The sequence below is a fragment of the Protobothrops mucrosquamatus genome, unplaced genomic scaffold (assembly GCF_001527695.2).
Source record: "Protobothrops mucrosquamatus isolate PMUCROS unplaced genomic scaffold, P.Mucros_1.0 scaffold1078, whole genome shotgun sequence".
NCBI lineage: Eukaryota > Metazoa > Chordata > Lepidosauria > Squamata > Viperidae > Protobothrops > Protobothrops mucrosquamatus.
In genome coordinates, this window is record NW_015387306.1 from 130,216 (window position 1) to 156,078 (window position 25,863).

General features: G+C 39.3%; 3 protein-coding genes across 4 annotated transcripts in view; 2 read left to right on the plus strand and 1 right to left on the minus strand.

Moving 5' to 3' along the window:
- The first annotated feature begins 223 nt into the window (after window positions 1-223).
- Window positions 224-17,036, plus strand: CCNC (cyclin C). Of its 2 annotated transcripts, none has more exons than XM_015820160.1 (12): window positions 224-351; window positions 2,883-2,989; window positions 4,905-4,989; window positions 5,524-5,593; window positions 6,868-6,919; window positions 7,733-7,788; window positions 9,031-9,066; window positions 11,247-11,338; window positions 12,391-12,458; window positions 12,842-12,921; window positions 14,495-14,613; window positions 15,390-17,036. In XM_015820160.1, the coding sequence occupies exons 1-12, from the start codon at window positions 320-322 to the stop codon at window positions 15,442-15,444; spliced, it is 852 nt and encodes a 283-aa protein (XP_015675646.1). In that variant the 5' UTR covers window positions 224-319; the 3' UTR covers window positions 15,445-17,036. The 2 variants fall into 2 exon arrangements, with proteins under 2 accessions (XP_015675646.1, XP_015675647.1); XM_015820161.1 differs by lacking the exon at window positions 15,390-17,036 and adding an exon at window positions 14,944-15,037.
- An 888-nt stretch (window positions 17,037-17,924) lies between these two features.
- On the minus strand, window positions 17,925-21,486 carry TSTD3 (thiosulfate sulfurtransferase like domain containing 3). Its single transcript, XM_015820162.1, has 4 exons — window positions 21,256-21,486; window positions 19,774-19,950; window positions 19,199-19,358; window positions 17,925-18,070 (listed from the first exon to the last, which is right to left on the minus strand). The coding sequence occupies exons 1-4, from the start codon at window positions 21,434-21,436 to the stop codon at window positions 18,007-18,009; spliced, it is 582 nt and encodes a 193-aa protein (XP_015675648.1). The 5' UTR covers window positions 21,437-21,486; the 3' UTR covers window positions 17,925-18,006.
- Window positions 21,487-25,515: 4,029 nt separating this feature from the next.
- USP45 (ubiquitin specific peptidase 45) overlaps window positions 25,516-25,863 on the plus strand; it is a 50,971-nt gene continuing 50,623 nt past the window's right edge. Inside the window, exon 1 of the mRNA XM_015820163.1 lies at window positions 25,516-25,576. The gene's annotated coding sequence lies outside the window, so the exon portion shown is untranslated. The remainder of the gene's footprint in view (window positions 25,577-25,863) is intronic.

Genomic DNA, 25,863 nt, shown 5'->3' on the forward strand with positions numbered 1-25,863 from the left:
TCAGCGGATAAGCAAAAAGGCCTCAGCGGGTTAATTTATCATTTCCGCAAGCGGAACCTGTCTGCCGCGGAACTGAACGGCTAGCAAGCGGCGAGCCGCCGGACGAAGAGAGGAAGAGCACAGAACAGGGAGTGAGGTCGCCGCTCGTATGGGTGCTGCTGTTTTTGCAGACTCCTTCCTGCTGCTAAAGCTGTTCCTGTTCCTGTTCCTGGAAGGTGGGGGTGGGGGGAAGAAGAAGAAGAAGAGGAGGGAAACGAAAGGTTTGCCCTGGCTACCGGCAAGGAGGAAAGAAAAAGCGTTGCCACCTTGACTCCTCTACATGGCAGGGAATTTCTGGCAGAGTTCGCATTAGTGAGTTGCCCTTGCAGTCTGAAGGTTCTGGGGAGGGAGGGAAGGAAAAGATGGTGCGGAATGCAGGCGCGCGGGCCGGGCAGTTGCGGGGAGTTATAAGAGGCTTTCCCTGTAGGAAGGGATTTTCTCAGTGCAGAGGCTGGGATGGGTTTCAGTGTAGTCGGATGTTGCTGTATGCCTGGGAGAAAGATGTCTGTGCAGGTTGAACTTTCAAAATATTATTATTATTATTATTATTATTATTATTATTATTATTATTATTATTATTAAAAATAATATTATTATTATTATTATTATTATTATTATTTATTGAAAATTTTATAAAATTTTACAATATAAATCCCCCCTCCCCCCAAACCCAACCCTCCATCCCTCCCCCCCTCACTTCCCAGAGCCAATCACAGGATTAACAATAAAATAATCATAATCTAACTAAATTAATCAACTATTAATCTAACAAATCTATAACTTCCTTTAACTCTCTTTTAAAACAAATATACAATTATTAAATACCATAATATTAACATAGTTTTAAATATTAAAAATCAGAAGTTCATTCAAAAACCATTCAAAATATTATATAGAGCTGCATTATTGTTTAGAACATGGGTTATTTCCAACAAGACGACTTTATCTTTTTATCTATAAACAATTGGACAAAGTGTGTAACTTGTACGTGTATCAAGAAAAGCTGAGGTTTTTTTTTTCCAGCTTGAACATAGTCACGTTGAACATTTTGAGATATTAATAAAGCGACAGTATTTTGACAAAGTAAAAATATATACTACATGCTGCATTAGTACAGGTTTGCTGTAGAATGTCCAATTACTACCTCAAGGGTTTTGCGTTACTAGAAATACTAATTTCCCCTTCATTGTAGCAGTGTGGTTCAGATAATCACAGTTCCCTGCTTTTAGGTACTATCTTCAACTTTTGTTTTGTTCTTATAACTTTTGTACAAAGCTAAGACTTACTTGTTAAATTCATATGGAAGCAGATAAAATGAAAAACAAGTATTCTGATTGCACTGGGTTTATCATGAGGAAAGTACTGGGATGTGTATGCCTCTTTCCAAAATAGTTTACCCTGTAAATATTTTTGCACAAATGAATATTGTTCTAATTCACACACAGAGTGCATTATGTTAAGATGATTAAATTGTAATACTGTACTATGAAAGTAAAGAATGGCATGAATAATCACATTGGATGATTCTGGTTCAAATATTTTTGATGCAATGTTATTTCTGAGTAACATAATTTAGAATCCTGTCATGGAGGGAAAAATCTTTAGTGGTATTTGCTATAACTGCAAGCTTCTCTTTTATTCCTTTTGCTTCTTGAGTGTAATTTACAGCCACTATTTCTAAAGAAATCAAGATTCATGGAGAACATCTGAAAGTATTCTATCTAAATATAATTCAGATATGTGACTTGAATGCTGGCTTTTTATTCAGCAACCAGACTTTTCTGTACTAGGAAGCCAAATACCTAGGATGAATAATATATGTTTCTATATTATATGAATATAATAATAAAAAGTATACAGCCATATAACTCAAAAATCATAGTATTACAGAAATGCTATTTATAAAAGAGAGATAAAAAGTGGGGTTAAATGTTTATACAACATTTGTATGCAATTTGTCTGTGGAGATGGGCAATTAAGAAATATGAAATATAAATAAAATAGAACATTTAGAACTAAAATTTGTGAGGCAATTTAAAATAATTATTGTTACATATTAGTCTTATAAACTGCCTTTACCTCAAGAGGTAAACAATTTATACAGGGTTCTCCTTTCATTTAATCTCCACAATAAGTATCCTTGATGATTTGCAAGTGAATGTGTGCATGTGTGCAAATAGTTCAAAGTCATTCTGTGCTTGAGGATGGACCTGAACTCTACTTGTACATCTATTACCTCACCCTGGTTAAATACAATAACAAATCATTAGAAAAGGGCAAAATTATTAGAACAAATTATCCTCCACGTTTTCAGGTGCTTCACTATTGACAAGAGATTGATTATAATCTTTGGATTATAGAAGGTCTCATATAAAATATTTTTAGTTTGAAATGATTGTCAAAGTCTGATGGTAGTTTCTTATTTGTCAGAATTTTGTTTCTGGGCTGTTGTGGAGCTCTCAAATTCTGGTGGCAGTGAACACTGGGGAAATACAAGCAGCATGGGAAGAAAGAAATTACTTCTGAATTCTTTTGACTGAATATTCAGGAGACTATGTATCTTTGACATCAGGCCATATAACAAAGGATAAAGTGTTTTCTTTTTTTCTGTGTTTATAATAGATACAATCTGTTACAAATATCTAAAAGTTGTCTCTTCTTTCTTTCTTTCTTTCTTTCTTTCTTTCTTTCTTTCTTTCTTTCTTTCTTTCTTTCTTTCTTTCCTGCCTTCCTTCCTTCTTTCTTTCTTTCTTTCTTGCCTTCCTTCCTTCCTTCCTTCTTTCTTCCTTTCTTTCTTTCTCTCCCTCCCTCCCTCCCTCCCTTCCTTTCTTTCTTTCCTGTAGCTTACAATGGATTTTGGATAAACAAGATCTGCTGAAGGAACGCCAAAAAGACTTAAAATTTTTAACAGAAGAAGAATATTGGAAACTACAGATATTTTTTACAAATGGTAAAAATGCTATCAATGAATCATTGATATACTCTCTGTGTGTGAGAGAGTTGGGGGAATGAGTGAGATGGTCTTTATTTTTTTAAAATACAATGATTTATTATTGATTTTTAGAAGAAGCACACTCTGCAAGGCCCTTGAGCATGCTCCCATTAGACTCTTACGTGGTTTAAATATAACATTAGTCAATGTTTTCCCCCCCTAAAGTTAGACATATATTTTACTTTTGGAACATTATGATTCTAAACTATAGGCGGATACTACATTCATTTATAGGCCTTTCCCCTCTTTTTGTGGAAAAGGTTTTAAATTGCTTGTAATGGTGTTACGCCTAACATTTATTCTAAGCTTTGGGTATCCTTTCTCAAAATGATGGGAAACCAAAATGGCAGTTGAGGTTTTTGGAAAAGCAAAGTAAATTTCTAAAATGATGACTAATTTCTTTTGCATTGAAACTTGAGCAAGTCATTACTTTCCAGTCAGAGCCAATAGTAGCAAAGATCGATAAATACAGTTTAAGCCTGCATTTTAATACAGTACCTGGGTCTCATTGAAAACAGCTCATATTTGTGGAATCGTGGAAATTATTAAAAAAGTAAGCAAGGAAAAAGTACTGATAGATGGACAATGCTGTTAGAATTCTGTTGCCCAAGCATTCTATTGGCTTTCTGAATATCTCTACTTCAAATAAAATTCCTGCCTCAACCGATCATTTCAGTTTTATCACAGTTAAAAAAAATATTGAGCTAACTACCTTGTGTACAAAGGATTTGCTTGGCTGTCAAGCTTGAAAATGAGCATTGATGTGTGAATTATCTTGGCAGTGGCAGGATTATGATAAAACATTGCCATGTTCAAATTACAAATGGATGGGTGGATTCTGGAAAAATATCAAGTAACCATCTTTTGTTTTGTCATTCTGTGCCTCTACCTATGCTTGGTATTTTGGATGGATGCTTCCAACATGCTTGGAATGTATCCTTTGCTCAGAAACCCAAATGAGCTACCTGTACAGCTGACACCATGGTGGCTTTCTAGCCAACTGGCAGATAGTGCTAGTGATGGAGCAGATGAATTTTTTCCCCCTGATCTACCTTCCCCCGGCACCCTATTCCCTTTTCATAGATGAAATATGTCATACTTCAAACACCTGCTGCCTTTGCCAACTCCATAACTGTACTGATATTGGCAGTTTAAGTCCTTAGACAAATTAAATACCTCTTTTGCAAAGTATTATTTAGAGGCTGCATATGATGGTTGGTAACCGAAGGCTTTGAATTTCACACAGAATACATTTCCTAAGTTTCTGAATGAGAGTGAGTTGAGAATTGCATGAAGTTGCAGATAATAGAATAAATTATTTCTGTAGGTGCAGATTAAACCTCAATATGCCTTGCATCTGTTTTGTCATTTTTGGAGAAGTTGGATAATGCATCAGAATTATCTAGAAGGGCTGGAAATAAATGTCATCTGCCTGAATTTAAACAAACTCAGCTTAGTGGCGATCATAGAAAAATGCTGGCATTGTCCAGTTTCATAGCTTACTATATAATATTTTAGGAATCAGGTTTAATGATCCCAACCGTGCAGTCTGCTTTGAATTGTTCTTTGCGTCGGAAATATCAAGTAGTGATTGAACGCTAGATTTTCTAACTACAGTTTCAATGGTTTATGGTATTATCTATTGTGTCATAGTCTCAGTTTGCAATCTTCACCCTATAAAGTAAAATATTATTTCATCTTTCGGGGATCCTATGAATGGGCTTTCTGTACCAAAAGAAGTATAGGAACATAATGTAATAATGTTAGGAAAAAGATTTGCAACTCTGTGGGATTCAGTTTCAGTAACAGTTGCAGGATACAAAACTGAACATTGAAGATTTAACCCATTTTCTTTTTAAATTTTTATTTTAAGTTATTCAGGCTTTAGGTGAACATTTGAAGCTAAGACAACAAGTTATTGCCACTGCTACTGTCTATTTCAAGAGGTTCTATGCCAGGTAAGATCATGAGCTCTGGAACAGTCTCATTTTTTTCTATATAAATCTTTTTGTGATTCTAAGGCAGTGATGGCGAACCTTTTCGAGACTGAGTGCCCAAAGTGCAACCCAAAACCCACTTATGCATTGTCGATTGCCGGGTGGGTGTGGCCCATTGGCTGGGTGTGGCCCATTGAGTGGGCGTGGCTGCGGTGGTAACAGCAGACTGGGTGGGACTGAAAAGTTCAATCAATCAATTCCAACTTTGCAAGATCTTTTTTTTTCCCCGCAAGAAGTTAAAATTGACTGATTGAACCTTTTTTTTTTTTTTTGCACACGGCGATGGAGGCCTAAAGCAAAAAGGTTTTATAAAACCCAGCTGAAGGCCCAGGACTGGGGCGACAGCGCGTGTGCCCACAGAGAGGGCTCTGAGTGCCGCCTCTGGCACCCGTGCCATAGGTTCGCCACCACTGTTCTAAGGTCTCTTTTTAAAAGTGGTATGACTAATAAATCCCCCTTTTCTGCTGTTTAAAATTATCTATTATAACTTTTTAGGTATTCCCTAAAAAGTATTGATCCAGTGCTAATGGCTCCCACGTGTGTATTTTTGGCATCCAAAGTAGAGGTAAGTAGGCAGCTTGCTACATGAGGAACTTTGGGCAGGTTTGGACAGAGGGTATTTTAGCAGGTGATTTGCTGACTTTTATTTTTCCATGTTCTTTTGAAATAAATAGAAAGCCAGCATAGCCAATTAGTAGTAACTCATTAATAGTACAATGAATTGACCTGATGATTGAGTAAATTAGTTTTTCTTCTCTTGGTCTTAATAAGCACCCCATCAAATTTGGCAACTGCAATCCTTTCCAGCAGCTTTGTTGTTGGACAAAGTGAAATGGTCACTAAATGAACATGTAACAGCTCTCAGAGAGGGAGAGGGGGAGGAAGGGAGAGAGAGAGAGAGAGAGAGAGAGAGAGAGAGAGATCTTTGCAGAGCGTGTCTGCAAAGCTGTGTCTCCATTTTTCCTACCTCCTTTTTCCTCCCTCACAGGGTGGAGAGATTGCTTTAAACTAGCTATCTTCCTGAAATATTTTTCTTTGTAGTGCAGCATGTCCCTTAAAATTCTAACTGCAAAGTTAACCATCTCAGCTCTATGACCTTAATTCACACTGAAGGCTTTGAAATTTCGTGGTCAGCCCATGCATTGGTTAGAAATGAATTTTTTTACTACTGTTTATTACCATCTTATCTGTGAAGGATCACCAAACGGGGCAGTTGCTAAATGCGGAGTGGCTGTATCAATAATTAGCATATTTAATACCCTTTTTCTGATAGGATTTTTCTGTTAGCGTTTCACCCTGCCCCAGCCTCCACAACATTTTGCTGGTCATATCAGCCAGTTGTTGTTTTCTGACTCTTGATCGTTTGGGATTTCAGTGCTTGCTTTGCAAGTTGTTTTACTGTTTTTGGCTATGGGGGATTAGCATCAAAGTGGCTTTCTGCCAACAGTATAGCAGCCAATGGAAACTGATGAAAGGAAAGAAGATATCTTTCTTTTCACGCAGAGAAAAATTGTTTATTGTAATATAATCTTTGAATCTGCAAAACACTGTGATTTTGACTAAACAAGAAAGATTGGCAGAAAGGCAGAGACACTTTACATCATCTCACATGGGACATTATGGAATTGGACAGAGTGAGGCTTGGATGATTCTGCAATGCTGCCAAGTGAGAACAAAATGTGCTCTTGCTTTCTTTTTTCCCACAGATAAAGAGCCCCCCCCCCTTCTCCCTTCCCCTCCCTCCGGTAATTTCACATAATGACCAAAGTTTGACATTTTGTTAGCAGATGCTTCTGGAATTGTGTACTTTTCACCATTGTTTTATTTTTGATGTTTTAGGAATTTGGTGTAGTTTCAAATACAAGATTGATATCTGCTGCTACTTCTGTATGTAAGTGGAATTTTTGTAAAGCTGTCGTCTTTCAGAGGAACTTTTAAATTAAATATTGCTTATAGTTATGGTGTTCACACATATGGAATGGCATGTATGTATGTGTGTACATAAAAAACTAAAGAGCTGTTAACCTGTGTCTTATTGTATTGTATGATACAATATGATACAATGCGATACAATACAATACTATTGGGTAGTTTTGTATTGGTAAGAGCCATTTGGTGTAGTGGCTAAAGTTTGATGCCATTCTGTTGTAGTGGCTAAAGGCATCAGGCTAGAAATCAGGAGACCATAAGTTCACAAAACCAGCTGGGTGACCTTGGACCAGTCACTCTTAGCCCTAGGAATGAGGCCGTGGAAAACAACTTCTGAAAAACCTTGCCAAGAAAACTGCAGGGACTTGCCCCGGAGGTTTCCCAGAATTAGACACAATTGAACGGAAGAAAAAAAATTACATTGGTATAATATTTAATTTTTCTAAACTAGTGAATGCTTCTTTCCCATTTGATAATGTTTGAAACTTGCAGAAACTGATAAACATTGTGTAAACTGATTCTAATACATATTCCGAAAACATTGTAACAGAAATATTTGTTTTGCTGCGATTTTGTATTGTAGATTTCTGTAAAATGCTGCTATCCAATATAAAAAAATATGTATGTTCTCTTGTGCTTTCAAACTTAAATCCCTTAATTCAGCATTAGTATTCTAATTAAATTAAGGTGTAGAGAGAGAAGTAAGTATGCTAAATTAATTTTTACTGTTTTTATTTTTAAAGAGCATTCTTGGTTTTTTTTTTCTTCGTTGCAGTGAAAACTAGGTTTTCGTATGCCTTTCCAAAAGAATTTCCTTATAGGATGAACCATGTAAGTATACTCTAAGAAAACATTCCTTGCCTTAATACTTTCTTATCTTTTCAAAATGGTTTTGAAAAGACATTTACACTTTTACTGTATCTGGAAGAGTGGGAATTTTGAGACTATATATCAACATGTTGATTTCCAGAGAATGATAGGAAGTTTGTGCTTTGCTGTAGTCCCAGCTGTTTTAAATTATTTAAAACTGAAGTAGAAAATTGAAGTAAAAAGAAAAGGGTCTTGCCATTGTGTCAGCTGTGGCTGAGAGACTCTAGGAGTGAGGCTTGAAGAAGAGGAAAACTTAAGGTAGTAAACTAGATTACTATCCACTAACATGCTCTACATGGGGCTGCCCTTGAAGAGCACTTGGAAACTTCAACTGGTGCAAAATGCGGCTGAATGGGCAGTAAATGGTGCAGACTACATGGCATGTGTAACACCACGATGTGAGCTGCACTGGCTGGTGGTGTGTTTACAGATGCAATTCAAGGTGCTGGTTGTCACCTTTAAAGCCCTACATGGCTTACGACTGGGTTACCTGAGGGACTGTCTTTTTCCAAAAGTTTCTACCCATCCAGTCTGATCCAATAGACATGCTGTAGATCCCCTCAGTCAAAAAGTGTTGACAGGCGGAAACAAAAAGATGGGCTTTTTTTGTTGTTGTAGTAGCCCCTGCCTTATGGAATATTCTCCCCTCAGAGATTAGAATGGCCCTAACCCTGTTGGGTTTTTGCAAAACTTTAAAAACTTGTTATGTACCCAGAATGTGTTAAGATCACCATTACTTGGCTTTATTAATAGCTGATTAATTTTCATGTCTGCTGTTTGTATTATTTATTTTGTGGATGTTTTAATTTTTAAATGTTTTTTTTTAAATTGCTTTATAATTTTAGAATTGTAAGATGTCCAGAATCACTTGGTTGAGTTGGGTGGCTATAGAAATGAATGAATGAATGAGTTTGATTGCAAAGAAGAAGAAGAAATTTAAGATAAATCAGTTGACCTCTGTAAAAGAGGTATTTGTTGGAGTAAAAAGTGTAATTTCAAAAAGGGCAACCCCTTATGCCTTTATAGAAATGGAAATGTCGAATGTTGTTGCTGCTGACAAAAAAAGCCTGCATGTTTTTGTTCCCTTGGTTTTCCAAGTTTAGAATCTTAATAGATCCAGCTGATCATAGAACAGGATAATCTGTGGTGGTCATGTTATTCAAGTTACATCCATATAATTAATATATTTTTATGTCTATACAGATATTAGAATGTGAATTTTATCTGTTAGAGTTAATGGTAAGTTTATTTACTTTGTACGTTCTGTTCAATCTCTTGTACAATATCCATTCATTCAGTGACTGTTCAAAGTTACGATGGCACTGAAAAATGGACATATGACGGATCCTTGAAGTTCTGGCCACCACAGCACATTTCCCCCCCCCTTCCCCCACAACATTATTGTGATCCAGGCACTTAGATGCCTTGCATGTGATTGTAACATCGCAGAGAGTTGGGGGTCATGTGATCATTTGCGACTTTCCCTGGCTACACCAAGCAAAGTTTATGAGGGGCCAGCAGGGAAAATTGCAAGGTGTTTTGTTAAGTCGCTCCCGCTTTTTTTCCCCATCCTTGGCAAACCCCTACCCATGTGGAGCCTCCGCCAGCCCTGTAAGGGCCTCCTGCAAATTGTGCACGGCCTGTGCAGGCCTTCCCTGGCTCCCATAACTCCCACACGGACTGCATTGGCCCTTCCAGGTCCTACTGTGATTTCCTCCCACCCCTCTTTGGTACCCCCATGCTTCTTACCTGGGATTCCTGCCTCTTCCTATTAATGATCAGTGAATTTGGAGGTTACAGTGGCAACTGGGACTGCCTGGGATTGTTATCACTGAACAGTCTAGTCACGTGATGTTGCACTTTACAACTGAATCACTTTGTGGTGGCAATCCCAGTCTCAATTGCTGTCGTAACACAAGGACTACCTGTATTTAATGCATAGTACAAATACAATTCCTCTGCTGATCATATCTGGAATATTCCATCATCTTCCGAAATGTTCCTACTTTCCACATGTGTGCCAGAATACTTGGATTATTCTGTACTGGGAGAAAAAAATGATGAGATATAATGGGCTATGAGAATAATCTTAGAGAAAGGATGAAAAGCTATAGATTGAGATGGTTGTGTATTATTTCCTATTTTTTTACATGAACTTAGAAAAAAATGGATGCCAGGCTTTTGAGATGAGAAGTAATTTGTAGATCTAAGACTGCATGAGAAAAAAGTGTCCAGTGTATCAACTGAAATAGCTGGCTTGAGGATAAGTATGCAGATTTGTTTATGAGAAAGTGCCCTGCCTTTCGTTTTAAATAGGAAAGCTTTTACAAAGGATACTCCACTGTGAGAGGGATCTTGGAGTCCTAGTGGACAATCACTTAAATATGAGCCAGCAGTGTGCTGCAGCATGCAAAAAAGCCAACGCAGTCCTAGGCTGCATTAATGGAAGGATAGAACCAAGATCACGCAAAATGTTAGTACCATTTTATAATGCCTTGGTAAGACTATACTTGGAATATTGCATCCAGTTTTGGTTGCCACGATATAAAAAAAATGTTGAGACTCTAGAAAGAATGCAGAGAAGAAAAACAAAGATGACTAGGGGACTGGAGGCTAAAATGTATGAAGAACTATTGCTGGAATTGGGTATGGCTAGTTTAATGAAAAGGAGCACCGGGGTGACATAATAGCAGTGTTCTAGTATCTAAGGGGCAGCCACAAAAAAGAGGGAGTCAATCTATTCTCCAAAGCACTTGAAGAAAAGAGAAGAAATAATGGATGGAAACTAATCAGAGAAGCAATCTAGAACTAAGGAGAAACTTCCTGACAGTTAGAAGAATAATCAGTGGAATAACTTGCCTCCAGAACTTATGGGTGCTCCAAGACTGGAAGTTTTTAAGAACAGATTGGACAACCATTTGTCTGAAATTGTACAGGGTTTCCTGCCTGAGCAGGGGGTTGGACTAGAAGACCTCCAGGGTCCCTTCCAACTCTTATTCTGTTATTCTGTTAATGTTACTCAAGCCAAACTTTATATTTACAAAATAAATGAAACCACTGAGGGTTGATACTGTTTTTCCCCCCCACTCAGATTCTCTCTATATTAATAGGATTCCCACAAAGCTTCTTGTATATTGCTATTCTGTAATAGAGTGTACTGTGCCAGTGTTTATTTCCAGTGAGGGTGTTGTGGGCAAATCAGGTTTCTGTGTGCTGCAAATGTGTCAGCAGTTGTGTTTCAGAGGGAGAAAGAATTTGGTAAGCTGCCAGTCAGTTTAGAGAGGAATTATTTCTGTGAAGTCAACTATTGTCTTTGTAATAAATGGCACTATAAACATCAAAGAAGTACTTAATATGTTGAGTATTGTGAATGATGATGATGATGCTTTTGACATTTTTCCTAAACGCAATCTTCCTAGGACTGCTGTTTGATAGTATATCATCCCTATAGACCTCTACTTCAATATGTACAAGATATGGGCCAAGAAGACATGCTGCTGCCCCTTGCTTGGTAATGTAGACAGACTATTTAAAAAGTCCTTTACCCTAAGTAGAAAACCTAGGAAAAATATTGACCTGAATAAAATTGTTGCCTGGGGATCTGCTTAATCCACTTTGGAAAATGCATGGAACCATAAAGTTGTTTAATTCATTGATTTGAAAAGGGGGGTGGGTTTGACCAATTTTTTATGAATGAGATAATCCAGCAGATTTCCTACTATTCCTCCTTATAGTCTGAAAGCTCATGATGAACCTTGTCTTGCTGCATGGAAGATGAATACACCTAGTATCTCTGTGCAGAGTTCTGTTATTTGGGGAAAAGTAATGCCAATGTTCCATATAGAAAAAGGCCCGGGGCCGGATGTGGACCGCAAAGTGGTTTCATGTGGCCCGCGAAGCCATCCTGGAAACAGTGAGGGAACGGCCCCCGCTGCCTTGGCCCTAGCCCAGGCCAGCCGGGAGCCAATGTACAATTTTGTGGTGGCCATCTATGCTGAAACGTATTCAGTCTTAGCTCCACAAGGCCGTCTGGAAACAGCAAGGAACCAGCCCCTGCCGCGTCGGCCCCACCCTCCTGGGTGCATGCTGGGAAGGTGTCACCCTTTGTGAGGAATGAAGAAATGCACCATCGCCTGGAAGTGGCCAGCAAATGGCCCTCACCTACTTCACATATCCGGCTTGATGGGCTCTGCCCTGGTCTCACCCCTTTCTGCCAGAGACCCTCAGATCTGTCCCACTCCTGCCCAGGCCCCCACAGGCACCCTTGACGTGAATGATGTAGAGCTGGCCACGCCCACCCAGTAGGCCACACCCACTCCATCCATGCCCACCCAGTAGGTCGCATCCACCCTGGGCACACCCACCCGGATCCCCAAGGGCAACCGCAATGCTGATGCGGCCCTCAATGAAATTGAGTTTGACACCCCTGGATTATATCCATTACACATCAGATACTGTATTTAAAGGAAAAGTAAGCTCCTATCTCTGTTTCATATTGTTTTGACTCCCATCATGTGGAGTCATGAATGACAACTTGCTGATCTGTCGCTTTTGTCTGTGCAGGAGGATAGTGAATGACACATACAGAACTGATCTTTGTCTGCTATACCCTCCTTTCATGATAGCTCTAGGTATGTAACATGTTGTATGCTGTATCACTATTTGAATGGAATGGTTTAAGATAGAGTTGCATCCATGGCCATTTTCATAGAAATTCTGGTGTTATAATGAAAGCCTCAACTATTTCATTTTTCAGTTAATAACTGAACTTTCATTGTCCAGACATACAATGAAAGAATGGTAAACTGGGAAACTATTCTTTAACTATGCATCCTAAGTGAGCGTGAATAATTACATCTGTAGAATGGTATAATAGAAAATCCAGTTTGGAGAGGGAGACAGTAGCACACAGAACATGTTCTGACAATGTGTTTTTCATTTAATAATGTAAAAACACTTGTACCACAAATTTTGTGTCTTAAGTTTACCTTTCAACCATATTCTTTCTTTACAGCTTGCCTACATGTGGCTTGTGTTGTTCAGCAAAAGGATGCTAGACAGTGGTTTGCTGAACTCTCTGTTGATATGGAGAAGGTAGTTATATTTTATTTAATAATTACAGATTTACAGAAAGTAACTTGTGTAGATTGGTACAGTATCAGCCAATTCAACAACATAGGTAAGATGAAAGCTGTTTATTGGCCCAGCATCCCTTGGTGAAAAATTGAAAAACATATACAGCGTGTGTGGGAGGGGAATTATTTGAACCCCTGCTGATTTTGTATGTTTGCCCACTGATAAGAAATGATCAGTCTATAATTTTAATGGTAGGTTTTTTTAGCAGTGAGAAGTAGAATAACAAAAAAAAAATAATCCAGAAAAATGCATTTCAAAAAAGTTATAAATTGATTTGCATTTTAATGAGTGAAATAAGCATTTGACCCCTTCGCAAAACATGACTTTGTACTTGTTGGCAAAACCCTTGTTGGCAATCACAGAGGTCAGATGTTTCCTGTAGGCCACCAGGTTTGCACACATCTCAGGAAGGATTTTGTCCCACTCCTCTTTGCAGATCCTCTCCAAGTCATTAAGGTCTCGAGGCTGATGTTTGACAGCTCAAACCTTCAGCTCCCTCCACAGATTTTTCTATGGGATTAAGGTCTGGAAACTGGCTAGGCCACTCCAGGACCTTAATGTGCTTCTTGAGCCACTCCTTTGTTTCCTTGGCCGTGTGTTTTGGGTCATTGCATGCTGGAATACCCATCCACGACCCATTTTCAATGCCCTGGCTGAGGGAAGGAGGTTCTCATCCAAGATTTGACTGTACATGGCCCCGCCCACCATCCCTTTGATGTGGTGAAGTTTTCCTGTCCCCTTAGCAGAAAAACACCCCCAAAGTATAATGTTTCCACCTCCATGTTTGACGGTGGGGATGGTGTTCTTGGGGTCATAGGCATCATTCCTCCTCCAAACACGGTGAGTTGAGTTGATACCAAAGAGCTCGATTTTGGTCTCATCTGATCACAAAACTTTCAGCCAGTTCTCCTCTGAATCATTCAGATGTTCATTGGCAAACTTCAGATGGGCCTGTACATGTGCTTTCTTGAGCAGAGGGACCTTGCGGGCGCTGCAGGATTTCAGTCCTTCACAGCATAGCGTGTTACCAATTGTTTTTTTGGTGACTATGGTCCCAGCTGCCTTGAGATCATTGATAAGATCCTCCCGTGTAGTTCTTGGCTGAGTCCTCACCATTCTCATGATCATTGAAACTCTACCAGGTGAGATCTTGCATGGAGACTCAGACCGAGGGAGATTGACAGTTATTTTGTGTTTCTTCCATTTGCGAATAATCGCACCAACTGTTGTCACCTTCTCACCAAGCTGCTTGGCGATAGTCTTGTAGCCCATTCCAGCCTTGTGTAGGTCTACAATCTTGTCCCTGTTATCCTTGGACAGCTCTTTGGTCTTGGCCATGATGGAGAGTTTGGAATCTGATTTGATTGATTGCTTCTGTGGACAGGTGTCTTTTATATAGGTGGCCTGCAAAATGTTTTCAGGATAAACTCCATGATCCCAGAATACCTTCAAATCTTTCTTATATGAAGTATATACTTATTGCAGTCACCATAGATCTGCACAAAACTATTTTTCATCTATTTTCTTTTAGATCTTAGAAATAATCAGGGTCATTTTGAAACTGTATGAACAATGGAAAAACTTTGATGAAAGGAAAGAAATGGCTACAATTCTAAGCAAGATGCCTAAACCAAAACCACCTCCAAATAGGTAAGTTTTCAAAAGATGTTCATTTGAATAGATGATCAATTGTAAAACATTTTAAGAACAATCCATTTGTAGAGAAAATAATTTTAGACTTGGATGCTCCTAGTGAAGTAATCCTTCACTATTCAACCTCCATAGACAGTTGTTGGTAGATTTTGAGAGTCACATGTAGTTTGACTTCTCCCCATTTTATGCTTGAGTTCTTTGGGTTGACTCAGGTAAAGAAGGAGGCAGCTGCATTTTTACAGGCCTCATAGTTCTTATGGTTGTTCCATTGAAATTTGGTATAAATTATAATTTTCCAATGTCATTTGGTTTTGCATTTTTCCGCAGAGGGGAGTATAGATAACAATAAATGGACTGTGTTGACTTATTGTATCTATTCTGCATATTAACCATCAAAGGACGCTACATATCCTCTTCATGACCTGTTTTCCTTGTTACCTTCTGGGAGGAGGCTTTGTGGTATCCAAAGCAGAATATACAGATTCAGTCAGAGTTTCATTCCATACAGCATCAACCCTGTGAACTCTCAAGTTTCCTCTTTCCGCTATGTATTCAAAATGGACAGTGATCGATATATATAATATTAATAAAGTGTATGGGTAGATATAGACTTTCTTTTGAGAGCTGGCAAGAGATTTTCATTTTAATGTGAGCGAGTGTGCCCACAGTAAAAAACGACAATAAAGCTTATCTTAATCTTAAAATCAAATGTGTTTATAGTCATTTTAATAATAAATATGTAATGTAATAATTTCCTGCTTTGTTTCAAACAGTGAAAGTGACCAGGGTCCAAATGGAAGTCAGAATTCTAGCTACAGTCAGTCTTAAGACATTCCAAAGAAATGAACTGTGGACCACTTTGGATTAAGGCACATTGGGATCTTTTCATATGTGGAAGACATGGACAGAAGGTTTCATTGTCTTTTCAGATAGAACACAATGTTTCTATCAAGTGTACAAAAGCTTTTCCTTAAACACACCCCCATTTGAATTGTGATACAAGAACAATCAAAAACTTTGGATATAAATAATGATGTAATTCAGTATGGACAGACTATAGTAAATTTTGTTATTTGAAAGAAATAGTGGTGAGTTAAACAAACTGGGTTGACACAAAGATGGATAACTGTGAATGGATCTTTCTTGCAACTATACTTTTTTTAACTACGGAATACAAGAGATGAGAAGTTGGATTTGAGATCCTAATTTTCTAGGTATATACTTGCCAATGGATGTTTCAAGAATGCACTGCTATAGTAAATGCCTTAGAGAAAAGAGAAAAAAAATTCCTTAAAAAGTATAAAACGTTGCATTCCTCATCTGAAGTTTAAGGAGATACTCTACAATACCGGTAGTTTGCTAGAGGAAATCCAGGATATTCCCAAAGTGCAATATATATAATGAAAATTGTGGCTGTTTTAGGAAAGAATGTGCTTTAGGAAAGAATGTGCTGACGTATTTTGCAATCCAATCAAGTAAAGAATCTAACCTATTTGAGGTTGTAATGGTGGATATGTTGTGTGCTAGAAGTTTGTCTTCTGCTTTCCTTGTTACTAGGAATGACTTGTCTCTTGAGAAAGCAGAAGCAGTTGAGACTATGATTCCATAATAAAATATAAATTACTGTACAAATTAACACAAGAATCATTCAAAGACAGGATGTTCCCTTTTTTAAACTCAAGGGCCATATGCTGTGTTCTTTACTCAAGACTTCCCTACTTAAAAAGGGATTTAGTCTAGAGCCCTGAAATCTTCATGGACTATTTGTTTGGGACCCTAAAATGAGTTAAAAGTAGCCTGTCTTTCAGTCTAAAGTAGCTCTCCCCAACATGATGCCTTCTAGCTGTATTAGATTACTGTTTCCTTCAGACCAACCAACATGGCCATGTTAATGGAGGATTAGGGAGATCAAAGTACAGCACATAGTGAAGGTGCCAGTTGGGAAAGGCTGCTTTAAGATGCCTTTCACCCAAGGGAGCATTATTCTGCCATGATACAAAGCAACATTGGTTGAAAGAGTATCGTCAAATGGTGCTTGTTCTAAAACTTGATCTAAAAGCAGCAGTGCCTGCCTCTACTTGAGATGTCACTGAATTAAGGGTAACCAAAGTGTTTTTGTATGCAAACGCTTGGGCTCTCTGCACTTAAGCGTTGGAAGTTATTTTTTTACAGAGTGTTTGGATACTGACTTACAAAAACAATTGTGAGGATTTTTTTTTAATTTTAGCCTTTTCATGTTCCCTTTTTAGTTTTGCTGATTTTGTTGATGCTGGTCATGTTGTCCCACACATTTGCTAACAGAATTGGTTGAGGCACCACATCTGTTGTATTTTGGAAATTACTTTGCTAACTTGGGGATTTCAACGTTATTTGTAATATGGACTAGCTGCATAGGAATAAAACAATGGAATTTAACAACATTGACTTATTTTATTTCAGAACCATAAGCAATAATTCTTACAAATACTGCATCAGATCATAGGGGCATAGTATACATTTTTAAAAAGTTTTGTCTGGAGTGCCTTATCACAGTTGCAAGTAATGTGTTTCCCTTTTTGCTCTGTGGGTATGAGAAAAGAAACACACACCAAAGGTTGGAAAGTTATTTTCTATATTCAAATGAATAAACAAAATTTTATTAGTTTCATTATCTTAAAGTGGGACATAATGGTTCTTATACCATTCAGCACATAGCACTGTATTGGAAATTCAGTGTTTTCATGTAATCTCTCAGCAATTTTATAGAAGTAGTTTACGTAGAAAGAGATTGTGTCCCTAATCTAAATACTGCATATAAAAACTTATCACAGATACAACACATATGTGCTCTAATCGGTTTCCTCTGCGTGTACAAAAGTGTTTTCTCAATATTATTTCTGCAAATATTTAATATCTAGAGATACTTCAAGGTCAAGAACAATAAGCAGGACTGAGGCTTAATTCCTGAATTATGAAGTTGAAAAAAAAATATAGGTCCCTGGCTAAACATTTTAGTGCCATTTCCCCTAGTTTTGCGTTTAACATTTGTATAGTACATTTTTGTTTCCTGGCCAGAGATACACATAATTTCTCATGAGATGGGCAGCTATAAAAATTTGATTAGCTAACTTAATTCCAATTTATTTTACTTAATATCATTTATTACGAAATATATTGCAATGATCAGTTGTAAGTTTCCTGAATCTGTTTCAATTGATTTTTAAAATTTAAATAGAAAAATTTCCCTGTTAACCAGACTGAACATTTGAAGCATATCTCAGCTTTTTTTTCTTTGTTGGCAAAATAACCAATATCTTAAATGCCTTTTATACCTTGCTGCCCTTTTATTAAATAGAATTAGCTATAGACATCTGCGTTTTCAGAATACATACAAATTGTGCATTCCAGATATCATTTCTTCTTTGAACATTCATACTCCAGCCATTCATTGAAGCCACCAGGGTAATGCTGAACTCTGAAAGCATATAAGACAGTTTCTGTAACATTTCTTATTGCACAAACCGCTTTCAGGAACATTATCCTCTTAAGAGTAGGCTGATCAGAGATGCAGGAGAAATACTCTGGCGTAGTAATTTTATATCAAATAAAGGATGCAATAAAAACATACATAGTATCTTCCTCAAAGAGTAAACAATTTAAAGTTTGAATCACAGTAGTTAAATACTTTTGGATATCAATCAGATAATAAGTAATTTTGAGTAATGGCAAATATAAGAATGTAGAATAAAATGTTTCTTTAGTTGTTTTTAAATGAGACATGCTTAGTACTTGACCATTCTATTTGATTTTGGTTACGGTAAGTATATTAGAATTTTTAAACAGACTCTGGCTTGGAATACTTGAATCCAAACACTGAATATCACAGGGTTACAAACAATATTTTCTCACAGTACTTTCAAGTTTTTCTAATCTTTTTCTAATCAGCTAAGTAAAAGGTTGAATAATGACACCATCTTTAAATTGTAGGGTAAGAATCATCTAGAAGCAGTGTATTTCTGTTTAAAAATGGATATTCCTTAAAATATATTAAACCCAACTGGGAAAGGCGATGCCTATATTAGAAAATAAAATAGTGATGCAAATGTGAGTCGTCACAAAGTTTTAAACACTGAATTATCTTTGTCCTGAATTAACTACATGATGGCACCCATTTTTCTTCTACAAACATGTTTTGGGAAGGCTACAAGACAATTTCTATTACAATGAAATAGTGTAAATGCAAGTTAGTTTTTGTTGGGGCAGATTTGAGCTCTTAGTTCATTTAGTACAGTGTTTCTCAACCTTGACAATTTTAAGGCATGTGGACTTCAACTCCCAGAATTCCACAGCCACATGCCTTAAAATTGTCAAGGTTGAGAAACACTGATTTAGTACATCCAGATGTGTTATTCAGAAACCACCAGACACTATTGGATCAATCTATTCATTGCATTTTGAGAGCAAAATGTTAAAAAATACACTTTCCCTCGATTTGTATTTCTCTTTTAAGTCCATAATATTGTAAAATCAAACTAGAATTAACTCCATTTACAATAACACTACACTGCCTTAAACATATCTTTCCTGAATGTTTTACACTTACCTGCTGAAACCCAATGATTTCGCAACAGCCAGAGCCTGTTTGCTTCTCACCCCAGCAAGACAGGAAAACACTACATGATCCGATTTATAAGGCATATCTTGATTGTATTTCTCTTTAAAATATACTGAGTCCATCTGTAAAGCTTCCATCACTTCTCCCACTGTAAAAAAAATAAACCATCTCAATTGATTTAATTGCTCTTTTTTGTGATGCCCCATTGGCTGAAGTACCATTTCATGTTAAGCCATAAAGCGACCCACTACATATGGCATGCCGTGTGCCACAATGGCAACAAAAGACACGCAAAGTGACATCACAATGCAAATCTTACTCTTTTCTATTTGTATCCCAATGCTGGACACAAGTACACAAGTGACGGCCTGTGTAGTGATGCTTATTTTGTTGCTTGTACCTCTGATTTTTCTAGATGACTATCATAAGGATTGGCCTTCACAAATCCTAGTACAGAAAATACCACACGTAAGATAATTCCATGTTTTCCTCCCCTTAGTATACACTACAGTAAATTGGATTCCTGTTTTTTCCTTGCTCTAAATCACCCAGCAGCAACTCACATGGAATACTGATTGATCCAGGAATTTTTCCATGCTCTGCAATTTCCCATTTTTCTCTAACATCAATAAGTCGGATGGCCTTTGATTCCAACAAATCTCTGAGTTGTTGGTAGGAGACGACACTATGATCCTCAGTTGTGCAAAAGTGGCGAACGAGTTGTCTCTCGTTTTTTGGATCTGTGTAAAAAAATAAAAAAAAGTTAACAACAATAGTAGTACAGATTCTGGCATGATCATCAAAGCACTAATTTCCTTCTAAGTGCTTCTGGGCAACAACACCAGCTAGGGAATCAATGCATTGACCAAGTATTTAAATGGACAAGCAGAGTCCAGATTTGCTCTCTGTGTATTTACACTATAGCAGTTTTCCAGATCATGTGAATTTCATATATTTCTTTCCTCTGCTCAAAAAAGGCAGCTTAGGCTGCATTTTACAACACAAAAGTTGTGTTGGCTTAACCCATGAAACTGATGTATTAAGCCACATGATGGTTGAATACGATAGTCCGGTTCATACACTATTTTAATCAACGTGGTTTGATTTTAGCTTAATCTTTTTGAATTGTAAACCATGGTTTTTGTTTTAGCATACTATGCGAATGTAGTGGAGTCAGAAACTACAGGAAATCATTCCAATTCTCTTGGGAAAGTCTTTGGTACATTTTTATAAAATGAGGAATACCAACTTTTATGACTGCTTTCTCTTATACCATTTGAAGAGCTAAATGCATTCACCTGTGTCTTATGCAACAATCCATGGCTTAGCATGTGAAAACTAGTTTATAGTTGTACTTGTTTCGGTGTATCACTACAGTGTTGATGTAACACTGAAAGTACCGTATCTTTTACCATAGGCCTGCTAGTCAGAAAAAAAATACCAGGAAGATTTTTTTTACAAATGAGGAAGTCAGGCTGAAAAACAGCAGAGAAACTGCCAAACCCACTAATGTAAACTTAAATCTGAACCGATTCCAATGGAAGCTACAAGGGGCCTCAGTCTACCGGGGTAGTCAACCTTGGCTCTTTTATGACTCGTGGACTTCAACTCCCAGAATTCCTGAGCCAGCACATCACAGCTAGCTCAGGAATTCTGGGAGTTGAAGTCCACGAGTCATAAAAGAGCCAAGGTTGACTACCCCTGGTAGACTCTAAATCAGTGTTTCTCAACCTTGACAATTTTAAGGCATGTGGACTTCAACTCCCAGAATTCCACAGCCAGCATTGCTGGCTGTGGAATTCTGGGAGTTGAAGTCCACATGCCTTAAAATTGTCAAGGTTGAGAAACACTGCTCTAAATCCTCGTTCCGTCCGCTTTCCACTGATGACGTTGCTACTAAAGCAATCGAATTCTTTCAAAGCTCAGTATTTTTTCGGGAACAACCAAGTTAAAGCATTTGCCCACCACTTAGCACTGAAGTTAGCAATCAGAAACGAGAACGCCCTCCTACGCTCCGATTCTCCCATTACCGCCGTAGCACTTACAGCCTGAAGGGCAAAGGGGACCAATGCCAGCCTCCGATTCAAATCTATGCAGGACTCTCTCACGGTGGCTCCATGTCAGCTGGCTTATCTTTCGTCCACCGTAGCCGCTTAGCCTTCTTGCAGCCGGCTGCGTAATTAAACCAAACGTTAATTGAACCAGCTGTCTGCAACATCCTTGCATGCTTCCTACTGCTGCAGAACTATCCGCCTCGTTTGAAGGCCACCGCCCAGTTCGGCTGGGCTTCCGGAATATAGTAGGCCAGGCGATTCGCCTGTCTCCTTGGTTGCGCTTTCCTAGGAAGGTGCCTCTCAGCTGGAACAAGAAATACCAGTTGAAAAATCAGGAGTACTGTTCTTTTACTTTCAGGGCTAAATTATTCCTCTGACTGGAGCCCGATTGCTCATCCAAGAAGCCAGTGATTGTTGCAGGACGAATAAGAGTAATCGTATTTCAGAAGGTTGAAGATTCTCTGGACAGTTTCATAAACAAGAAACTAAACCAAATGTGATTTGGAGCATGGTTTGTTAAACTGTAGTTTAGTTGGTATATGACAGCTACCAAATCAGGGTTGCAACAATTCGGGTGACCAGGAAAGGGCAAAAAGGACACAAAATACTCTAGATCTCTGCCAAAGTCTGATTAAGTTACTTTAACCGGAAAATAAATATGGACTTGGAAGAAAATCCAATACAGGAACTAACAGCTGACTTCACAAGAGGCCATAATGTGGCTTGTTTGGATTTGTGTGATTCCAGACATCTTATGATGCAACCCTCCCCCCCCCCAGGAATTAGTAAAGATCGTTTGTTTTTTGCTAAGTATATATAAGAAAGCATCCCATGTAAATTGGCCTATTTTCTATGGAGAATAAATACTAGCTGACCTAAATAAAGCTCCAAACGTATCAATAGTATTATCATTGGTATTATAGTATTATGTATAGTTTTCTTTTATAAACTGGACTGTGATCATAAGCTTTTACGGCAAGGTTTGGGTACTAGAGAATGACTACTCCTGCTGTAGCTAGGGAAAATATAACCTACATGTATACAATTTGTATTCATAAAACTGTTTAACAAACCTTAACTAGTCAAAGATTTCAAATTTCATTAAGCTTTATAAATATATTAGTAGGTTAAGATTCTGTTAGTTCCTCTTGACTGGTTTAAAGAATATTTCAATATTTGGGCCGCCCATATATATATTACTACCACTGAGATTCCAGGCTGACCTTTGGTGCAATAGCATTAACAAGGTTTCTTCTACAGAAATCTTTCAAACTGCATTGCTCTAGCGGAAAGATACATTTTCATAATAAAGTGGGAATTAATTCATGTTGCTCTGCAGGTTCTTTACCAAGGGATTTTGACTATCATTTTCTAAACAGCATTGTACCCACGTTCCGTCCCTCCCTGGGTAGATGGATGGATGGATATTCATAATACTATGAAAGTTTTTTAACAGCTATCTGGGTGGTATATATTGATTTTAGATGTTTATATGCAAGACATATTACTGTTTCAAACGTAACCTGGTCCCAAGCTATGAAGGGCTTTAAAGGTGACAGCTCCTTGAATTGCACCCAGAAGCAAATCGGCACCTAATGCAGCTCCTGCAGGAGAGGTGATACATATGCACACCAAGGTCTACGCAAAACCATGTGGGCTGCTGCATTTTGCACCAACTGGACCTTCTGGGTGTTTTTCAGGGGCAGCCCCATGTACAGCACGTTGCAATAGTCAAGACGGGAGGTGACTAGGGCACGAGTGTTGGTCCAGGAAAGGGTGTAACTGCCGCACAACCCACAGTTGTGCAAAGGCCCTCCTGGCTGTGATTGCCACCTGCTCTTTGAGCAGGAGTCGTGAGTCCAGGAGAATCCCCAGATTAAGCACAGGGTCTGTTTGGGGCAGTGCCACCCCATCCAAGACCAAAGGTGGCAATTCTCCATGGGCCAAAGAACCCCTAACTCAGAGCCATTTGGTCTTGCAAAAGTTCAGTTTCAACCTGTTGCCCCCCATCCAGCCCCTAACAGCCTCCAGGCACTACGAGAGGGAGGTTATGGCATGGCATCGCTTAACCCACCATGGATTGAGATATACAGTTGGGTATCATCAGCATATCAATGATATCTCAGTCCATGGTGATGGATGATCTCACTCAATGGCTTCATGTAGGTGTCGAATAGGAGCAGAGAGAGCACCAACTCCTGCAGGACCCTGCAAAGCAGTGGGTGAGGGCTGGATCTCTCACTTCCTATTAACACCAAATGAGAGTGGCCATAGAGGAAGGAAGTGAATCAGGATAGCATAGAGCTCCCCACTCCCAACCCCCAAAGCCATTCCAGAAGGATGGTATCAATGGTATCAAAAGCCACCGAGCGGTCAAGTAGAACAAGGATGGAGGCACTACCCCCAATCCGGTCCTGCTAGAGATTATCAAAAAGTGTGACCAATGCCGTTTCTGTCCCATATCCAGGTCTGAATCCTGACTGGAAGGGGTCTAGATATTCTGTTTCATCCAGAAACCTCTGGAGCTGCCATGCAACCACCTTCTCAACCACCTTCCCCAAAAAGGGAAGATTGAAGACAGGTTGAAAATTATCCAACAGGGTAGAATTCAGCGATGGCTTCCTTAGAAGAGGGCGGACCACACTTGAAGTTAACACTTCAATCTGTACAATATACAGCATACATTACCTTCAGATTGATATTTAAGGATTGGTGTCAAGCATTTTCTCTTTTTCATATAAACTGACCCTATTTCAGAAGTGGCTTTTTTTCATCCCAAGAAGTGCATTTAAAATAAACGTAACACTGATTTCATTTTTTAAATAAAGCAAAGCTCAACCATATTTCTAAATGGAAAGTATAATAAATTTAAGCTGGCATACAAACTGGTTCTCTAGTTGCTGGCTGTCAGCTTGGCTATATGACATCCTTTTGTATAGCAGTTTCAAAATGATAGTATATTCCAGTGATGGCGAACCTTTTAGAGACCGAGTGCCCAAACTGCAACCCAAAATCTACTTATGCATCATCGAGTGCCGGGTGGGCGTGGCCCATTGGCTGGGCGTGGCTGCAGTGGTAATGGCAGACTGGATGGGACTAAAAAGTTCAATCAATTCCAACTTTGCAAGAACTTTTTTTTTCCCGCGAGAAGTTGAAATTGACTGATTGATTGAACCTTTTTTTTTTTTTTTGCACACAGCAACGGAGGCCTAAAGCGAAAAGGTTTTATAAAACCCAGCTGAAAGCCTAGGATTGGGGCGATGGCGCGCGTGCCCACAGAGAGGGCTCTGAGTGCCGCCTCTGGCACCCGTGCCATAGGTTCGCCACCACTATATTCATTTAAGATATGAGTATAAATGGCACCTAGTCATGATAATGGTTCTTCCAGGGTCAGAGGCAGGACCTGAATGCCAATTACAAATGATGAACTCTGGACTTTTAGGAGCATCCAATTGGCCACTGTTTCAAATGGCACGATAATCTAGATAGGCATGCAATTTAACCTAGGATAGCTCTTAAATTCTTACAGACAGCCATTCTCTGTTCAATGCATTCCTACAGTCTACAGTTTTGTTCCACTTGAAAGGGGATTTTGGCAGATATCAAAGGCTTCTTTCCCCCTTTACGAGCCGAATGGAGAGAAAAAAGAAGGGGAGACAAAAAGAGTAGTTGGTTTCCCCCTCCAATTTCACCTGTGAACCGCAATGTCTGCTCTATGGGGGAGCTTGCCCTCCCTAAGCCAGATAGGCAGCCTGACCTGCAGATCAGCTTTTTTACATTTCTCTTGGGAGCTGCCAGGTAAGGGTGTGTGCGTGCGTGCGTGCGTGTGCAGGGCCACAGCAGGCGGTGTGGAAAGCTGTGGAAGAAAACCACACTTCTGCATTAAAAAAAGCAGTTTTTTTTCCCATCTGCAAAACGTGGAGGTGGCTGGGATGCCTAACACAGATTAAAGGGACCTTCTCCTTTGGAAACCCACTTGGGCATGAAAGTTGGGGCGACGCATTGCGCCCGGAGATCGAATTTCTGCTCGGCCTCGCTCGGAAGCCCCAATCCTTGGGAATTGAACGGCAAATAGCGACACCACACACACACACCCCGACCCTAACGCGCCTAGTAGCTGCTGAGCACCCTTCAGCCAAGCAGCGAGCCCCAGCCGGACCGCAGCTCTGGCTGTGCGAAACGGGGACGGGACATCACCCTGCCGGGCGGCAAGGGAAGGCATCCTGCTGGCAGAAGGTCCGCTTCCTGCTCCTCCTCTTTCGGTTGTAGCTTTAGCCGGCTGCCTCTCTGGGCGAAGCAGAAGCTCAGCGCGGTGAGTTAGGAAAAAAGAATAAGAGGCGGCGGGGTCGGCTGAGCCGGGGAATCCCCCGCAATCTCGGCCGCCGGTGGGGTCCGCAGCGGCGGGCAGGGGACTCGGAAAGCAGGTCGCGCTCGCTCGAGTTTTCCGGAAGGGGGAAGATTGGCTTCTGGCGGGCCTTCCGAGCAGCCTTTTCTGACCTCAAGTAGTAGTAGTAGCACGTCGCCCGGGGTCTTCCACTCCGCCGCCTTCAAACCTGGGGGCGGAGATGGGGCTGCGGAATGACAGAGTCGCCCCCGAGA

Excerpts from the sequence above, each read along its gene's own strand:
- CCNC (XM_015820160.1), top strand. The coding sequence starts at position 320 with ATGGCAGGGAATTTCTGGCAGAGTTCGCATTA. Across the intron at positions 4,990-5,523 it reads TTCAAGAGGTTCTATGCCAG|GTATTCCCTAAAAAGTATTG; the intron begins GTAAGATCATGA and ends ATAACTTTTTAG. Across the intron at positions 6,920-7,732 it reads ATCTGCTGCTACTTCTGTAT|TGAAAACTAGGTTTTCGTAT; the intron begins GTAAGTGGAATT and ends TCTTCGTTGCAG.
- TSTD3 (XM_015820162.1), bottom strand. The coding sequence starts at position 21,436 with ATGCAAGGATGTTGCAGACAGCTGGTTCAATTAACGTTTGGTTTAATT. Across the intron at positions 19,951-21,255 it reads TCCCCTTTGCCCTTCAGGCT|ATCCAAAAAACGAGAGACAA; the intron begins GTAAGTGCTACG and ends TTTTTTACACAG. Across the intron at positions 18,071-19,198 it reads AAATCATTGGGTTTCAGCAG|AGTTCAGCATTACCCTGGTG; the intron begins GTAAGTGTAAAA and ends ATATGCTTTCAG.